The following is a 19,456-nucleotide window of genomic DNA, read 5'->3' as shown; positions in this document are numbered from 1 at the left end:
AGCTATGCTCCCTTGGGACTCTCCACAGGCAATACACGCCCCCCCCCCGTGTGTGTATATAACCCTTAACTTTTTATATCCTGCTTCCTTTCCACCCTTTCCACCTTTATCTTATGGACATGGAACTCAGTGTGATTTACATACAAAATGTTCAAATTGGTTATTCTCAAAAGTCCTGAAGCTTTCCTCCTAGGGATAATAGGGATGGAGATTCCAAAAAAGATGGTTAAACTATTTACAGGTACGTAAGCAATAAAAGGGATGTGGGTTAAACAACAGAGACTAGGGCTTGCTGATCAGAAGGTCGGCGGTTCGAATCCCCGCGACGGGGTGAGCTCCCGTTGCTCAGTCCCTGCTCCTGCCCACCTAACAGTTCGAAAGCACGTCAGAGTGCAAGTAGATAAATAGGTACCGCTCCAGTGGGAAGGTAAACGGCGTTTCCGTGCGCTGCTCTGGTTCGCCAGAAGCGGCTTAGTCATGTTGGCCACATGACCCGGAAGCTGTACTCTGGCTCCCTCGGCCAGTAACACGAGATGAGCGCCGCAACCCCAGAGTTGGACACGACTGGACCTAATGGTCAGGGGTCCCTTTACCTTTACCTTTAAGCAATAACAGCAGGCAGAATCCTGTATGTGAGGAAATGGAAAGAATGAGAAGTACCAACCAAGGAGGAATGGCTCCAAAAGTTAATGGACTATGCGGAAATGGAGAAATTGACAGCAAAAATAAGAGATAAATGAGATGAGCTGTTCATGGAACTGTTCATGGAAAATGACATTTTCCATTTTCAGACTATCTGAAGAGCTGCTACAGTCAAATGAAAATGTGGACAGGGTTCGAATTATGAGCAGCGGGATGAAAGCAAAAATAAGTGAAATAGAGGATAATTGTAGTAGATAAAAGTATGTTATATAAAGCAGTAGTTATAAGGTGGGAATAATCACAAAAGTAAGGGTGGGAAGTCAAAATATTAGAAAAAAAAACCATATATTGAAATTTAAGTAAATTTGTAAAGCTTGTGGAAATCAATAAAAAATATTTAAAATAAAGGAACTTGGTTTGATTTACCTCTGCACAAACATCTCCTTAAGTTGCATTCAGAGCACAATGAGTACATGATACCTGACTGCACAGACTTTCATTTTACTCATACGAAGTTAACAGGCATCATCAACTCCAGAAAAGGACGCTTGTAACTGAACAGGTTTGGGTGGCCCTGGAAGCCAGGAAGCAAAAATACTTGAGCAGGGACTCCACCCTCTCCATATGTGGCTAACCCAGTGTTTGCGCTATTTCGTACGGAAGATTGCCCAAGGCACAGCAAGGCACCTGTTGGCCTCTGGGGAGGACTTTTGTAAACTGCAGCACCTCTGCCTGAACAGCTCCAAGAGAGCTACGCAGCAGTGCCAGGGTCTTGGCGGAAAAGCATCCAGGGTAAGCTGTCCTTTTCTTTTTGTTGCTATGGTCTTCTCAGAGTTTTCAGGCTTGGAGCATTTCCCCCTCCTCTCCTCTGCCCCAAGGCATTTAGAAAGCTGAAGGATGGCCCTTTGTATGGGATTTTGCGTTTCTCAAGCCGCAAAACAGTGTTGTTTTGTTTGCCTGTCAACATGGCTGTGTGTGTGTGTGCTGTTCCTTCTTGCTTCTGCCTTAGAGTAGAATCATTCCTTATCCCCTTGTTGAAATCAGATCTCTGATAGGGGATAAGGCCAGCTCAACAGCACAAGCAATCTCAGATTTCTTAAGGGTCGCGGAAGGAAGGTGGATAAAACTCAAGAGGTGTGCTTAAGGGTCCCTTGCAACGTCGCAGAGGATCCAAAGCGGCAATGCTTTAGTTTAGGGCAGGCTACTTCATTCTCACAACAACCCTGCGAGGCAGATTAGGAGGGCGATGGGCTCAGGAGTCACTCTGTGAACTGTGATTCAAGCCTAGGACTCCCCAAGTCAGTTCCAACACTCTAGCTGCCACATCACACTGCCTCTCAGTGGGATATTGGTGCGATCCCAGCTCAGACATGAAAGATCACTTTGCCCAGTTACTATCTCCAGACTAATCTACCTCACAGGGTTGTTGTAAAGAAAAAAGGACTATGCTTCTTGCTTGGAGCCCCTTGGTGGAAGGTTGGGGTAAATGAAAATATAGCAGGAGAGCTGTATACAGTTTGAAGTGACTTATATAGAACCGTAGCTATATCTTCCTTCTCATTTTGGTATAGTCTCTGCATCTAAACATACTATAGTAAGTTTTAACGTGATGATGCAGCCAGGAATCCAATACACTGGAGTATTTCTGCCCATTATCATCTGAGTTTTGGACATGGCTACCAAAGATGATGGTGGTATTATATTATCACTATTTGTTATTGTTGTTTTAATTATACTTATTACACACCCTTAACCAGAAGGCCCCAGGTTAGGTCACGGCAAATTTTTTAAAAAAGCATTAAAGACAGCTTTAAAAAATAGTAGTGGCAGCAGTTGTTCCTCTAGTTCAGTGTTTCCCAACCTTGTGCCTCCAGATGTTTTTGGACTACAACTCCCATCATCCCTAGCTAGCAAGACCAGTGGTCAGGGATGATGGGAATTGTAGTCTGAAAACATCTGGAGGCACAAGGTTGGGAAACACTGCTCTAGTTGTTTACTTGCACTGTGTGTAGCTTAGCTGGTGTAAGGTGTCTTTTTTTAAAAGCATTTTCTTAATCATTTTCACAACACTCTTCTAAGGTTGATTGCTATCATTTCCATTTTATAAAAGGAAACTGAGGCAGAGAGAGAGAGAGAGAGAGAGAGAGAGAGAGAGAGAGAGATTTCAAATGGAGTGAGTCCAGATTGCGAGATGTTCCACACTTTATAATGAGACAGGGATAGGAACCTCACACATACCTTTTCACACTTTTGGTGTTCACACAACTTGAGCATTATGCTGTCGGCAAGAGAATGCAGCTTGCATACTTCGCCCTTTGCACAACACTCAGAAGTGTTGACAGAGATTGCACAAATGGTTTTGCACATCTCCTCTTGCCAGTGTATTGCAATGCACAAATCAACCCTAAATTTGGATTTGATTTGATTTCTTTCATTGAAAAGGACTGGAGGGCTTTGTGGGAAAGGTGGGCTCTGTGGAGGAATGTAGCGCATTCTCATGAATTATATAAATACGTTGGCTAAGTATGCCATGTTTGGAACCATTTCACATGTTACAACCGGCTGCAAATTTCCTTTTTCTTCTCTCCTCCGGCTCATATTAGCACCCACGGGTGGCACCAGCAGGCAGCATCCTTGGGCAGCTGCCAGGGCTCCAGCTTCCCATTTATTACCTCTGGTGTAGTGTTGCTCCCAGGGCACTGTGGGAAATTAAAATGACAGATCACAGTGCCTAGCTAGGTCAGGCATGACCCTATGACCAGCACTGGGTAACAACCTGAATGTCTCACAAAGTCATGGCGCAACACTGCATCAGATGCATTATGGGATATTAAATTGGCACCTCACTCCCTACATCCAAGTGCTGCCTCTGCAAGGGAAGCCAGACATTGGGCCCCAGTGATGTATGGTGAATTCTGCTAGAGTGCATTTCAGCAATTGCCTGCCGCTGCCCCTGGTTGCAACCTCTACGAATTTGCAGTGTTGTGAATAGGCCGGGAAATTCCAGAGCATTGCAGCAGCAAGGTTCGTGACACATGGCACTTCCATATTACCTGTTTACTGAGCGTTCACCCTGATTTGTGTTGAGTAAATGTTGCCCACACTTTACAGCGTGTTTCCCCATCATTTTTGTATATAGCAAAAAAAGAAGTCTGATTGGGGGGAGGCAGGTTTATTGCACGAGATCACCAAATCTTTGTGCAACCTGAATTTGCCGGTAATGACTGAATCCCATCTGAAAATAGCAACAGTTTGGAAGTGCCCACAGTATTCTGACTTGCACATTACACTGGTCACCCAAGTAAACCCTGCAAACAAGCAAGCAAGAAACAGAGACAAGAAGGGGCAATGAACATTATTACGGTTAACAAGCCCTGATCCTTGCTTTTTCTGAAGAAAAGGAGGCTTGACTGGAGATGTGGCAGGTGAAGAGGGGCTGCTTAATCCTTTGCACTGCCAGTCGTTTTTCTTCTCCAAATCACCCTCCCCGATCCACTTTCCCCCTTTCGAAGTTCCCAGGACCTGTTTGCCTGTGGAGTCCAATGTGTGAGTTTCCCCCGTTAGGAGAATTCAGCACAGGGAATGAGCAATCTAGAGGCTTGCCTTCAAGGCCAAGCAGAAATCGCAGAGGCTTCAAATAGGACGTGAGCTCAGCTGGGTGCCTGTTTGAATTGTTCAAGGGTGGTTCTTGTTTACTCCGAGTGACTAATCCCAGTCCCTTCCCTTAGCGGTCGGCTCTGAAGCAGAGAAATTGCTTTCAACACAGAGTAGAGACAGATAGAAAACTTTGCCCTCCAGATTTGTGGTGGGCACCACTTGGCACACATTTCCTGGGACCAGCAAGACAATTGCAGAAATGCCAAACGAGCATTTCCACAGGTTGCCAACCCTTCTTTCCCCTCGGGTGTGTACACAGGTGGTAGCATCCGTTTACTGAGTGCCGCTGCTGGCTCTGCAGCCGGATATTTGCTTAGCAATAAGTCACGTGTCTGACATATTTCACATGTTCTACATTTTCCCCCACCCGTGTCTTTTGTCATAGGCAGATTGGCACCTAAGGCTAATGGCTTCTAGGCTCATGATCCAAACTTCCTGAATTTGGTGACAAAACTTCCTGCCTTTTACATTGTATTAGATATTGTATACATCAGGGGTAAGCAAACTTTTTCAGCGGGGGTGGGGGGGGCGGTCCACTGTCCTTCAAACCTTGTGGGGGGCCAGACTATTTTGGAAAAAAAATACGAACGAATTCCTATGCCCCACAAATAACCCAGAGATCCATTTTAAATAAAAGGACACATTCTACTCATGTAAAAACACGCTGATTCCCGGACAGTTCGCGGGCCAGATTTAGAAGGCAACTGGGCCGCATCCGGCCCCTGGGACTTAGTTTGGGGACCCCTGGTATACATCATGCTAAGCAAACCTGGGGCTCCTGACTAACTCTAGTTTGCTTTGTAATGTTATGTACTTAAGCCTAGATTGTGTGTGTGTGTGTGTGTGTGTGTGTGTGTGTGTGTGTGTGTGTGTGTGTGCAGGATTGAATTTATTCTGTGTTTGCCCAATTGTTGATTTTTGTCATTCTTGAATTTACTGACATGTTCTGCATTTTTTATATTTGTATTTCCAATGCTCTGTATTTTTATGATTTGAATGATTGCTGTAAGCCCCTTTGGGCACCGTTCACTGTGGAAAAGCGTCATATAAATAAACTTGTCCAATCAATCAATCAATCAATCAAAGTGGATGATACTTGATGGTGGCAGACTCACGCTTTTGCATGTAGGTCTGCCCCAATCATGTGCAAAGGCAGTGCAAATTAAAATACAAAAGTGAACAGTTTGGTGTGGGGTATTAAATTTTCCTGCCTGACTTTCAAGTAGTTTTTGAATTATTGTGGAAATCCCTTCCAAGTGAGATCTGCTTGACACTTTCATTGCACCTTTTAAGGGACCACACAATGTCTCTCTTGTTCGCTTCATTTTTAGTGACTAGTTTGGTTTGATTTGTTGGGTGCTATCTTTCTTTCTTTGCATTTTCATAATGCTGTAACAGCTAGGCTCCAACGAGTCCCAGGTTCAATCTGTGGAATTTCTGGGTCAGGCTAGGAAAGATTCAGTCAGTGTAGGAGGTATTGAGTTAGACATACCAACGTCATAAGGCAGCTTTCTATGCCATTGGTAAAATACATGCTGTACATTAGGAGTGAGAGACCTCAGCCCTCCTGTCTTCTGTCCAGCTATTGGGGCTTTCCAGACCACATGCCCATAGCAGCCCTGCTCTGCACATCCTCAAGGGATTTTGCCTGGCTCTAGTCCTGCTTGCAGGCTTCTCATAAGCATCTGGTTGGTCCCTGTGAGAACAGGATGCTGTACAAGATGAGCATTTGGCCTGATTCACCAGGATTCTCCTTATTCCTTATGTTTTGAACATAATTTGCATGATGGAGGGCAGAGGTGCCATGCCTTTTCTCTACCACATGAGCAACAGATCTGGGTTTGAACAGGATAGGGTTAATGGTGTCAGACGTACTGCTGGAGACTTCCTTAATGGGACATTTATTGTTAGGGGAACTGCAGATTAATGGCTAGGGATTTTCATGTGATGTTGATTCCATGGGGCTAAATTGTTAAACAATTGCTTATTGATAAAGCATCTGTAGTTTTTCAAATGGGAAGGGCAACACCTTCCCGACCCTAGCTAAGGATGTTGTGATCTAGGTGTTTGTGTGTGCAAAGAGCAAGACTACATTTTGAAATAGGAGACAGAGCTGAGTTTGGGCTCTGTAAGCTAACAGTATCTCAAGGTGCAGCTTGCCTCTCTCAAGAATACCCCTGGATTGCACAGGGGTAGAATAGCTGCCCCTTTGGGTCCCTTCCAGCCCTACAATTCTATGAATCTATGGTTCTATGACTTTCACTGCCCAGTGGAGTATTTGTAAGTCAAGCTGTGCTTCCACCTGTGCTCTGCCAGTAGATTTGTTAATACATGTAAATACTGCCTAATGCCACTAAGCCTCCAGTAACCTCCTTCCAAAGGTAATTTAAAACTGGGCAAACAGATGCATCTGAAACTTCTCAACGACTCAGAGAAGTGGTGGTGTATGTGAGAATACGAACTACAGTTTAGTGTCTCTCACATCCCCATAAAAAAGTAAAGGGACCCCTGACCGTAAGGTCCAGTCACGCACGACTCTAGGGTTGCGTGCTCATCTCGCTCTATAGGTCGAGGGAGCCGGCATTTGTCCGCAGACAATTTTTTCGGGTCATGTGGCTAGCATGACTAAGCCACTTCTGGCGAACCAGAGCAGCGCACGGAAACCCCGTTTACCTTCCTGCCAGAGCGGTGCCTGTTTATCTACTTGCACTTGAACTGCTAGGTGGGCAGGAGCTGGGACCGAACAACGTGAGCTCACCCCATCGCAGGGATCTGAACCACCGACCTTCTGATCGGCAAGCCCTAGGGTCCTGCTACTGCATCCCTGCTCTGAAATGTGGCTAAAGCCTGCTCAGTCAACTCCACGTTTCCTAAATTCTGTATTTTCTCAAACACAGCGTCCACTATGGGAAACACAATGTCCATGCAAAAGGAACCTGAAGATGATGAACCTGTTTACATAACAGCATATTCAAAGGTAAAAATCCGTAGATTTCTTTGTTCTGCTTTGTCTAGGCTGGTCAAATTGTATTGAAAATGCGCAAGCTGTGTCTTTGGCAGCCCACCACTACACTTGCTGGGCTGAAAGAAATGCAGTCTGTATTTAGAGACTGCTTTTGTATTTTGTACTATCTTGGGAAAATGCAGGGATATGTGCATGCCTGGATGGATGCCTCTACCTATAAAAATGGCACATGTAAGGAAACAGCTCCAGGATGGTGGTAGGGATGGGATACATCAACCAAGGACAGTGAAGGGCAGCAGTGAACAGGGTGGATCTCTAGCTAAATGATGATTAGATAAGCAAATAGAACACCAACCGGGGATAGACAAAGCTTTGTGGCTCAGAAGGGTCAAGTCCCATGCTATTTGTTTGTTGAAATACCCAAATACAAATGGGAGTGATCCAAGTACAAAAGTAAATTTAAGAATTCCATAGCTGAGTCTCCTCCACCCACACATCTCCTCCCAGGATGAATACACACTATACTGTACATTTAAAGCACATTTGAAGCACATTCTTTCCCTCAAAGCACTCTGGGCATTATACAGTGGTATCTAGGTTCTCGAACGTAATCCGTTCCGGAAGTCCGCTTGACTCCCGAAATGTTCGAAAACCAAGGTGCTGCCTCCGATTGGCTGCAGGAGCTTTCTGCACTCAAGTGGAAGCTGCGTCTGATGTCCGACTTCTGAAAAACATTTGAAAACCGGAACACTTCTGAGTTTTTGGCGTCCAGGAGCCAATTTGTATTTCAACTAAGCTGTTCAAGAACCACTGTAATTTGTTAAGTGTTGCCAGGAATTGTAACTCGTTGAGGGGTGAACTCCAGTGCCCAGAATTATTTCAGGCTTGCACATCTTAGGCTTCCTTCCTCTACTCACACTTTTTCATTCTTTCCCTGACTTCTAGTTTAATGGCAAGCCATGGTTTGTTGTTACACACCCGAGCCTGGAAAACTGGTTTGAGCAAAACATAGTTTGTCCAGTTCTGATGTAAAGGGCATGATGGGAATAGGGAGAGGAAAGAGGGAATGCACAAGCCCAAGGTAATAATGAACCACTCTCTTCTTAACCGAGTCAGGGTTTATTACTGCAGTGTTCAAAATTGTGCAAGGTTTGTGACCAAGCAGTTTCAACGACTAACCTTCAGTCTGATGCTCCAGGTTTCATCTGAACCTCCTGACAACATTAAGAATGGACCTGTCACAATCCCGACTGTACAGACTGTTCCTTCTGCAAATGGTGATGCAGGTATGTTCAGAGAAGGAAAGGCAGTCATACCCATTTCTGGATGGGCCCTCCAACTCCAGCTGATTTAAACAAGCCCCCTGTGCAAAGAGAAATCCACACCCACACATTTGTGCAAATGTTCACTTCCTGGATATAAAAATGTGCAAGATTTTAGGGGACAGTTGTTATGTAATCTGATATGAGAATGTGCCTTTTTGATGCACATTAGTGGGTCAACCTCTGCTAATCTAGGTGTATCAAACTCTTTGCTAGCTGCAATAGATAGAGTGTTCAGGACAGCTCTGCATGGTTGCTACATATAATCCAGGCCTTGTTCTTGGACACATATGGGGACAATGGGTGTTTCTTAGTTATTTCGCTTAGATCGTTGTCTAGAAACAAAATACTTTTTATTCTGTGTCATTCATCAGTTTGCCTCTTCCTATACTGATTGCAGTTTAGACTTATAAAAGATACAATCTCTTTGGCATTTCTCTCTGGCATTCCTTTTCACAGGAGATGTATGTAAATCATACACATTAAGCAGACATTAATCATATTGGTATACAGTCCATACTATATAGTATAGTATAGTATAGTATAGTATAGTATAGTATAGTATAGTATAGTATAGTATAGTATAGTATAGTATAGTATATATAGTATAGTATAGTATAGTATAGTATAGTATAGTATAGTATAGTATAGTATAGTATAGTATAGTATAGTACAGTATAGTATAGGCAAAGGCTGGGAGCCAGAAACAATGACAAGCCAGGAAGCTTTTATAAAACATGCATGAGATAAAACCATGTAAGACAAAACCACATCATTTATCACACCCCCGAGGAAACACCTGCCTGCTTAGTACGAGCTGTGTGGCTTCTGCATGGCTGGTTTGCTGCATTTATGAAAGTGTGTGTTTAGGATCAAGGTATGGGAATCTATTTGCAAAACAGAGAGCTGCATATGTGTCGTGCAGTGAATATTAATGCAGCTGGCCCTTAATGTGATCAAGTGATTCCACTTGGGGGGTGCAACTTTAGTCTAAATTCTAAAATCATCAGGAAAAGTGATGGGGAATGAGAGAGGGACATGTTGCAAAACATAAAGTTGGACATGATTTGAGGGAGAGTTGATCATTGCCAGTAGATCAGAAAGGAGGGGTCTGGCCTAGCTGGTTTTGTTTTCCTTTGAAACAGCGTAATAGAAAAGCAAGGCAAAGGTTGAATTCTTCCACACTCCTAGTCTATGAAGGGTTTGGATGTTTTTTGCTGTGGGCTTTAGGGTAATCTTCCAATGTAACGATTGGGGTGGGGACTGCAGGGCTTCTTGGGTGTGTCTGTGAACAGGTTACTAGATTACTACTGGATCCCATGAACAGACAAAGTTGTGTGGACTAATTTCTGCATAACATTCCTACAAGCAGACCTCCAGGGGATTGTTTCAAAACGGCTGTCCATAATCTGATGGCACCAATACACAAATGAACCCTATTCTCCATAGCCCTGCTTATATTTTATTTATTTATTGGTCACTTGACTCTTTTCTGTGTACAGTACATAGGTGGAGGTTCAGGCGCAGCACAAAAAGCAGATACCGGGTATGTCAATATCATATATAAGTTGTGGGTGTTAACTCAGAGTGATTAATGGTATTTGACTTCTTTCTCTGACTCATTCAGAAGTTGGCTTGTCACTCCTCTCTGCCAGACTATGCTCTCTGCAAAAGAGGATTGACATTTTCCTGTGCTTATGTCTGCCTGTATTGTGTGTATGCACACTCAAGGACAATGGAAGTCTTCCCCAACTTGTAACACAGAGGTCACCAACATGGTGCCCTTGAAGTCTTCACCTGGTGATGAAGTGGTGGTGGAGAGTGTTCTTGTGTTTGAGTCTTGCTCGTGGGTTTCCTGCAGACATCTGGGTGGCCACTTTGAGAACAGGATGCTGGACTAGATGGGCTGTTGAACTGATCCTGCAGGGCTCTCCTTGTGCTCTGATGACAATGCCGATACTCTCCCGTCCCCCTTGGAGAGATATGTAGTGTTGACAGGGGCGTAGCAAGGGGGCGGGGCGCCCCAAGTTCCATAATGGAGGTGGTGACAAATGATCAAGGAACAATTTTTTTTGAAATTCTTTTTTTTAAATGCCTGCTCCGAAGGTCTTATCTTACTATACTAGGGATTATATAGCTATATATGAAATTTCATGCATATTGGTTAATATCTTGACCCTCCTCCACCAAAATAGCTGTTTACTTGGCTGTTTTCTTATGTCGTGAAGGCTGAAATTTTAGTTCAGTGGAGCACTTACTGTTCCCAAGCCTAACCCTGTGGAAAGCCATCTAATTAGACTTTAACTTGATTTTGAGATGCTTTTAGGAGGTAATTTAATTATTGTTTGATTTTATACCAATGTTATGTATCTGATGTTAGCCACCCTGAGCCCGACTTCGGCCGGGGAGGGTGGGATATAAATAAAAGTTTATTATTATTATTACTTGTTATTATTCCTTTGTAAGAAAATATGAAATAACATAAAACCATTTTTGCGGGGGGGGGGGTCAATGGGGGGGGGTTGACAAGAAATTTTCCGCACTGGGTACCACCTGACCTTCCCATACCTCGGGGGGGGGGGGGTTGACAAAAAAAAAATTTTTGCCCCCAGGTACCAATTTACCTTGCTACGCCCCTGAGTGTTGAATAAGGAAATCAGAAGAGTGCTGTTCTTTCCCACTTCCCATTTTACTCTATGTGCTTTTCAAAGCTCAGATTAATTTTAGTGAATCGGACTGAATCCTAGTGAGTGCACAGCACTCACTCAAAAATCCAAATGGGCCCGTGGGCCCAAAAAGGTTGGTGACCCCAGTTGTGTAGCACAACAAGCCAAAACAGCCCATTGGCCACCCGGGGTTTGATAAGGATCTTGTTTTTGTTGCCTGCCGGGACTGCAAAAAAGGAAAAGCAAAAAAAAAAAAAAAAAAGCAAAAAACAGGAGGGGATGTCAAGCAATTGTCAGAATACAGACAACAGGTGTGCAGGCTTGGTGGCATTTGACTTGTTTTGTGTTACAACCTGAACAAGTGCAGCTGTTCACATAAAGCTTCTCTGAAGATGGTAACATTTGTTTTAATGGAGACCTTGATTAAAAAGATAAGCACGTACTTCCCGCTGCCCCGTGTCTGTATTAAATCAGAAGCATTTCTTTAATTAAGCAGCGTGTTTTGCAGCTGTTTGCTGTCTGTCTTATGGGGCCACATCCAGCACACATCATTCTGATGCATCAAATTTTAGCTGAACCCCATTCTCAACAAGACACTTTGCTTGTGTGGATAGTTGCTTCCAAGTTGTTGGGTCCCACACGGCATTCAAAACTGTGCATCTCTCAAGGCCTTCCTGTTATTTAACATCAGAACACAGGAAGTATTTTACACACCTTTTCTATATGCTAAATGTAAAATCGTTCTCTATTGTTTCACACAAACACAAGGGGATGTCAGCAATATAGCAGGCACGCTTTATCCATGTTTGTATCTAGCTCTGCCACAAATGAAAGTGAAAAAAAAAGTTCTGCACACCCTTTCTCAAGGCAGTGGTGTGAAATGAGTTGGACCTTTGTTTCAAGGTGCATGAAGCCATTTATATGCCTCTTAATATGTAGTCATGGCTGAAGGCACAACAGTGTATTCAAACCCCTAATCTGAGACGTTGACCTAAATGTCATGGATTAACAACACTTTCTGCCACGGCAAGTAAGTGAAGCCCTTTCTCTCAAAAACAAGTCTGGTCTTTCTGAAAAACTGGCACTTGTTTACTGAACTGGCATGCATAATTTAAGAAAACCATAAATCGTTGCAAGATAATCTGAAATGTGCTAGATCTTGAATTTCAAGAATGTTGCATTACTCTGTTAAGCTACTTACAAACTAAAAACAGGTGCTGGTTAAAAGTCAACAACAAGAACCCTGCTGAGAAAATTAAAGTGTAGCTATTGTTGTTGTTGTTCAGTCTTTCAGTCATGTCCGACTCTTCGTGACCCCATGGACCAGAGCACGCCAGGCACGCCTATCCTTCACTGCTCCCGCAGTTTTGCCAAACTCATGTTAGTAGCTTCGAGAACACTGTCCAACCATCTCATCCTCTGTCATCCCCTCTCTCCTTGTGCCCTCCATCTTCCCAACATCAGGGTCTTTTCCAGGGAGTCTTCTCTTCTCATGAGGTGGCCAAAGTACTGAACCTCAACTTCAGGATCTGTCCTTCTAGTGAGCACTCAGGGCCGATTTCCTTGAGAATGGATAGGTTTGATCTTCTTGCAGTCCTGGAGGAGGAACTGGCAACCCACTCCAGTATGCCTGCCAGAAAACTCCATGGACCAAGACAACAGGCATATAAAAGTGTAGCTATATGTGTATATAATAGATATTGATAGCTTCTATACTGAGGTACAGTGGTACCTTGGATTACATACGCTTCTGGTTACATACTCCGCTAACCCAGAAATAATGCTTCAGGTTAAGAACTTTGCTTCAGGATAAGAACAGAAATCGTGCTCTGGCGGCGCAGCAGCAGCGGGAGGCCCCATTAGCTAGAGTGGGCTTCAGGTTAAGAACAGTTTCAGGTTAAGAACGGACCTCCAGAATGAATTAAGTTACGTAACCAGAGGTACCACTGTATTTAGAAACCTCAATGTGTTTTCCATGAGGCTCCCAGGAAGCCTCCTATGCAGGACAGGGGCAGGTGCATCAGATGGGTGAGTTGTGGGTAAGAAAGATGATGTCTCACTCTTACTCCACTCCCCACACCATGCAAAGGGAAATTATATGGAGCAAATATAACCAGTCCCAGCTCACAATTACTCCATACACATTTATACCATTTGGAGATAAGGCCAATAAGTGGCCAAGCTCCATTGAAGCTTTCTAGATCCTCCTCATGAGCAGAGAATGAAGTATTCACAAATTAAGTGCCCCATCATAAAGTGCTAAAGAACAATGTATCCTAGTGATGACAAAGGAGACTATAGAGAACCAAGACTTCATGCAGCACCATCAAATTTACAATTTCTGATCTTTCTCTGTATCTTTCATCTTGTTGATACTTTCCCAGACTTCCTAGCACCCTGGCTTGTGTGTATTTAGCAGCATATTTAGTAAATGGGTGGCAGTAAGTTTACCAATCTGCTAAAATAACAAAAGCAACCCAGATAGTCAATGTGCCCAAGCCATTCCTGTGGTCTGGTGGAGCTCCAGTGCTGAAAAGTTGCCCTCTTCATCTGTGGACCCAGTAGAGCCTACCTGCTTGTTATATGGCTGATTCTGCAGCTAAAATACCCAGCTTGTCATTATTTATTAAATTTGTATACCACTCTTCATCCCTGGTTCCCAGGGCAGTTCACATTCTTCTTCTTCTCTTTTCTTCTTCTTCTTCTTCTTTTCTCTTCTTCTTCTCTTCTTCTTCTTCTTCTTCTGCGATCACTCGTAGCCAAGTAAGATTGTCTTCCATAAACATGGTTTTAACAATGAGTCCATAAGTGACTGTGGAGGCCAATTCTGGATCCACACGTCCTTCCACAGCGGGGACATTGGTTTCTGGGTGGGAGTTGATCACAGTGTGGATTTGCCAAGCGTGCCTTCCTCTTAGCACGTTTCTCCCTTGCGTCCTGCATTCGAGTGTCTTCAAAGCCCACGACACCTTTGGTAGGAGCACTCGCAGGCCAGTGTTTCCCAGTTGTCAGTGTTTATACATTTTTTAAAATTTGCCTTGAGGCACTGAGACAGTCTTTAAACCTCTTTTGTTGATCACCAGCATTATGGTTTCCATTTTTAAGTTCGGAATAGAGTAGTTGCTTTGGAAGACGATCATCAGGCATCCGCACAACATGACCAGTTCAACAAAGTTGATGTTGAAGAATCATTGCTTCAACACTGGTGATCTTTCCTTCACATTATTATAATAGAAGCTGGGTCATATGAATAGGCTGAAAGCTATGTCTAGACCAGTGGTGGTTAACTTGGGACCTTCCAGATGTTGTTAACTCCTATCATTTATCATACTGGCTGGGGCTGATGTGAGTCGGATGCCTCTTAGAGGTGGAACTGTATGTGTTCAGTGAAGATGCATTTCTAGCTGGATTCTGCTACACAGATGTGAATGGGGAGGAAAGCCAATATATGTTATTCTCATGGGGCAGTTAATTAGCTGGGTTTATTAGCCGGTCCTGGATTGTTTGGACCAGCTGCAGAATATGCATCAAACCTAAGTACTACTTGGTGAAATTCAACCTTGGTGGGTCACAAGCAGTGCAGACATGTTCGTGCAACAGATCTTGAAATGGAAAGTGGTGACTGTAAAATATCGTGTGAATATTGCTCATGATCATTTTCTTTTCCGTTTTGCTGATAGTTCTGGACACCCTGAAATAAGCTACATTCCTATAATGCTTTACTAGTTCACAGCTGCAAAGGCATCATCACAGTGGGATCTTTCCATTTTCCTGCTTTGTCTTGTACACTTGGCTCATGTCTTTCCACAGCTGTTTAAGAAACGCATTTAGAAATGATTTTCATGTCTGTCTTGCCTCGGTGTAGTTTCTGAAATCAAAGGTATGTCAATCGACCGTGGCATGCTTTTATCTTTGTGCTTGATTTCACTTGTGTGAGTGAAAGGATGCCATTTTCAGGCTAGATCCTGCAGCCTTGTACATGTTGATTAATGAAAGCTTATGGCAGGTTTTTTTGATCCATTGCTCTAGAACCAGAATTCTCAAATTAAGGCCTCTTTAAGGAAGTTCAGGGATAGGACAACAGTGACTCAAGGGAGCTTGAGAATTGCAGGGATGGCCCCAGACCAAGGACAAGGTGCTATTAAGGACAACAGAGTGGTAGGAAGTCATGGTTCAGCCCTCCCCAGTCCTGGAACCTAGACTCTCACTATCCTTGGAGATAGAGGAGAAAGAGTGGGATCCCTCAGCAGATCTCCACACCACTAATGGCCTTGAGGACCCTAACAATCTGGCCCCAGGACTGCTTGGGTTCTTAGCTGGGCCTTGGATCTTCCCATATCACCCACCCCCAGGTTTACAAGGGCAGAAAAGAAAGAAAGTCCAGCTAGCTCAGGATTTCCCAAATTTGGGCTTCCAGTTGTTTTGGAACTACAATTCCCATTATCCCTGACCACTGGTCCTGCTAGTTAGGGATGATGGGAGTTGTAGTCCAAAAACAGTTGGAGACCCAAGTTTGAGGAACACTGAGCTAGCTGCATGTGAAGCTACTTGGGAGAAGGGTGAAGCACATGTAACACCTCAAATCAGGACCTGGGCTAAGTGCTAGGAAAGGATGGAGCCTCCAGCAGCTGGCAGAGCAGGGAAGGTGTGGATGTGTTGCTGTCCTGATGGTCCAACTGGGAGAGTGGGTGGGCCAAGGCATCAGAGAGTTCGGCCCAGTGCGGGCCTGGTAGCAGGAACATCAGATTCGCTCTGCCACCAGGCCTGTACCTGCCAAGCTCCCTGCTGCCTTGCAACTCATCCACCTTCCTTCCCTGTAAGCAGCCATGATGCACAGTGTTGGGAAGTCAGGAGAGCAACACAGCCACACCTGCACCACCCGAATGCTGCTGCTAAAGTGGCAGCTCCAAGCTCTAGAGCAAAAGACAGTGGAATGCAAGTTAGCAGTACACTACTTTAGGGGGTTAATGATATGCTGGTTGGCACACTCAGCTCTGCCATTCAAGGGAGGGGAATAGCCAAAGGTAGGGCTGGCCCTGATTTAAAGGCAGCATTGGAATAGTCACAGCAAATAAGAACACAGATTCCTTCAGCTATTGTGCTTTGAAGGGAGTTAACAATTAGTTTATTCATTCTGCAATAAAAGAACAGGTTTTGTTGCATTTCCACATTGTCAATTCTCAGAAACTGTACCTTGAAACCTCACAATTTCCTTTGCCTTTGAGGACAATTCTACACTGTTTCTGGCAAGGGGAAACTTGCCTTTACTTCTGGAAATCTCATCTTTCTCACAACAATGCAAATACTTGGTCAGATTTCTAAAGATTTCCATTCCCAGTTTCAGGAACTAGTTACACTCAACTCAAAGCATGTTCTGCTTTGGAAGTCTCCAGCATGCAGTTTCTTACGTGGTTTCAGTTTCTAATGATTCAACAAAGAACGATAATCGGGAAGCTACACTTTTGTAACTTTTGTCTTTAAAAACAAAACAAAACAAAAAACAATTATGTCCATTACCGCACAGGGCATGCAGAGACAAAGCCTTTGACAAATCCAAACTGCTGCAAATGATTAGCAGTAGGTTCCTTCTAACCCTGTCATTCTATGCCATCATCAGGGAATGTGCTGGTGAAGCAGACCCCTGCATCCAGCAGGCTTGAACCCTCAACACATCAGCTGGTGAGCGGAGAGTTCTATCCTGCTCAATTGGCTGTATCTACCAGTCCCACTGCTGTGAGCAAGCATACAAAGCCAAAATACAGTGCTGGGCTATTTAAAAGCCCTTTTGCAAACAGCTCCACGTCGCTCTTTAAACATCTGGGTTTTGGACATTCAAAGAGCAGCATGGGGCTGTTTGTAAAAGAGCTTTCAAACAACCTCCATGTTGCACTTTGAAGTCCCAACAGTTGGGGCTTCAAAGCACAACATCACCTGCTGTTTCTAGGACACTCACCTTTCCAATTTAGCTCTCCAGGGGTAGGGAGATAAGGATCTGGCCAGCTGACCAGAAAGAGTTCCTCACCCTTGCCCTATAGCTTATATAGCTCCAGTGTCATCAAAGTGTGGGCCATACAAAGTCAACAATGACAATACAGTGGGCTTCAGCAACCCATATTCCATGTGTAAGCCGATAGGCCAAAGCTCACACTTTGTAACGAGAATGACACGTACACACTGTGCTTGTTTAGCCATTGCAGTTTACAATCAGTCCATTAAATACACAGGCAGCTATGATTAATAGTGCATCTTTCCTGTCATGATGGATAATTGCTGTTTTCTTGTTTGTACTTGTAGTGGATGCAAGAGTGAGTGTTGTCCAGGATAATGTGGCCGTTTCTTCCCAGAAGACAATGGAGCTCAGCTCCAGCTCCGAGGCCAGTGGAAATAATCTTGGGAAGGAGGCCAAGGCGGCCCCACCAGCTGCCAAATCTCGTTTTGTCTTTGCATTTTCACGGCCTGTACCAGGACGTACCGAAGAGAAAGCAGCAAATGCATCGGCTGGATCGGCTCAGCTTGATGTCAGCTCAGAAGCACCCCCAGCGAACAAAGCCTTGAGTGAGAATGTGGACCTTCCTGCTGCAGCTGCGACAGAGGAAGCTTCAGATAAAAACCTAAGGGAAGAATCTCTCTGTGAAATTGAACTCACGGCACCGGGGAAGGCAGAGGAGGAGGATGCCGCTTTGTCCAAGCCCAAAGAGTTAAGCTTTTTCGACAGACTCTTCAAAGTGGAAAGGGGGAAAGACAAGATCAAAGCACAAGACCAAAGCCAAGGGGAGGTGAAGGAAGAGGATCCAGGTGTCATCATCACAGCAGAAGGAACTGCAGGATTACAAAGCACGCCAGAGAATGTCTTGCAGGGGAAGGCAAGTAAACAAAACAGGACAGTATAATTTGTTTCTAATTAAGTCTGTCTGTAGGTGTTTTTTTTTTAATGGGACAAGATAGCACCACACTGTACAATGTGATGAGAAGCTAAATCCCCGTTGAGTGACAGAGGTGGAACAGCCACCTGTTGGAGAGAAATAATAATCCACTGCAGCTGCAATGTTAGCTCTGCAGCACAATATGCTGACTAGGAGCCCAGAAGCCAAATTTGGCCCACTGAGCATCATTGCCTGCTCCCTGCCCCCAGTCTCATTGAATGGTAATTAAGGTGTGGTGACAATTTCAACTACTGGTACCTGAAATGTTTCTACCATAAGAAAAGTTGTGAAAATAGGAGACATTTCTACCAATGCTCTTCTTATGTTTTTGTGTTCTTATCTTCTTTGGGTTTAGTGTTCAAGATTCAGCCATTGGTCAACTTGTGGTGACCTTAGTGTGAGGCAGGTGCCACCAAATTTATGTATAGAGTTTCACCATGAAACTACATACATGGAGAAGGCAAGGTGAAACCAAAGTAGACTTCTTTCACTTTTCTAGACCAATTTCTGGATTGAAAATACAGTACAACCATTTCTACAGTCAAATTCAGCCATGCATTTTGTACTAACCTCATCCCCTGCTTGTAAAGAAGTAAACTCTATTTATTGTGCAGGTTATTCTTTAAAACAAAAGGTGGAATTACTACTAATAGGATTCTGTGAATCGGGGAGGGGGAGGTTTTTTTTTAAATAATCTGTCTTGTACCCCACCTTTTTATTTTTGTGTTGGGTTTTGAGTTTGCCTGCAGTTGAATTTTGAGCGTAAAGACCCAATAGCTTTCATTTCTAACAACATATATTTTGGATACTTCATACATAACCCCCAAACATTCTGATGGCTTTAAAAACAAAAAAACTTCTGGGAATGAGAATCCTACATGGCTTATTCCATTACTGAGAGTTAGATGGCTTCATTTACTGTTGTTACATTTAGCTCAAGACTATCCACATGGTCCGGCAGTAGCTCATGCCCTTCTATCGAAGGGTCAAACTAAATAAGATGTGAATGATCTGTTCTTAAATATCCCAACATCCCCCCCTTTTTTTAAAGCACACACAAACCAAACTGGATTTGGGCTATGGTTGACCCTTTCATCTGCTTAGATTTTTCTTATAGGGAGCCATCTTATACCAGGTCAGAACATTGATCCATGCAGCCTGGTATTGTCTACTCTGACTGGCAGCAGTCATGTAGAATCTCAGAGGTCTTTCTATCACCAGGTCTTTTCCTAATCAGAGATGCCAGGATTGAACCTTGGATCTTCAGTGTTTAAAGTCAGT

General features: G+C 43.9%; 1 protein-coding gene across 1 annotated transcript in view; it reads left to right on the top strand.

Annotated features, from left to right (window-relative positions):
• Positions 1-1,285: 1,285 nt before the first annotated feature.
• The window catches only part of BCAS1 (brain enriched myelin associated protein 1), a 55,792-nt gene continuing 37,621 nt past the window's right edge, over positions 1,286-19,456 (top strand). The window contains 4 exon segments of the mRNA XM_033153573.1: positions 1,286-1,434; positions 7,197-7,276; positions 8,463-8,550; positions 17,547-18,115. Of these exon segments, the coding sequence (XP_033009464.1) occupies positions 7,205-7,276; positions 8,463-8,550; positions 17,547-18,115 (729 nt within the window). The 5' untranslated portion in view covers positions 1,286-1,434; positions 7,197-7,204.

Source organism: Lacerta agilis, chromosome 6 (assembly GCF_009819535.1).
Source record: "Lacerta agilis isolate rLacAgi1 chromosome 6, rLacAgi1.pri, whole genome shotgun sequence".
Taxonomy (NCBI): Eukaryota; Metazoa; Chordata; class Lepidosauria; order Squamata; family Lacertidae; genus Lacerta; species Lacerta agilis.
Note: the sequence above shows the minus strand (reverse complement) of the source record. Positions and strands in the feature narration are given on the sequence as shown.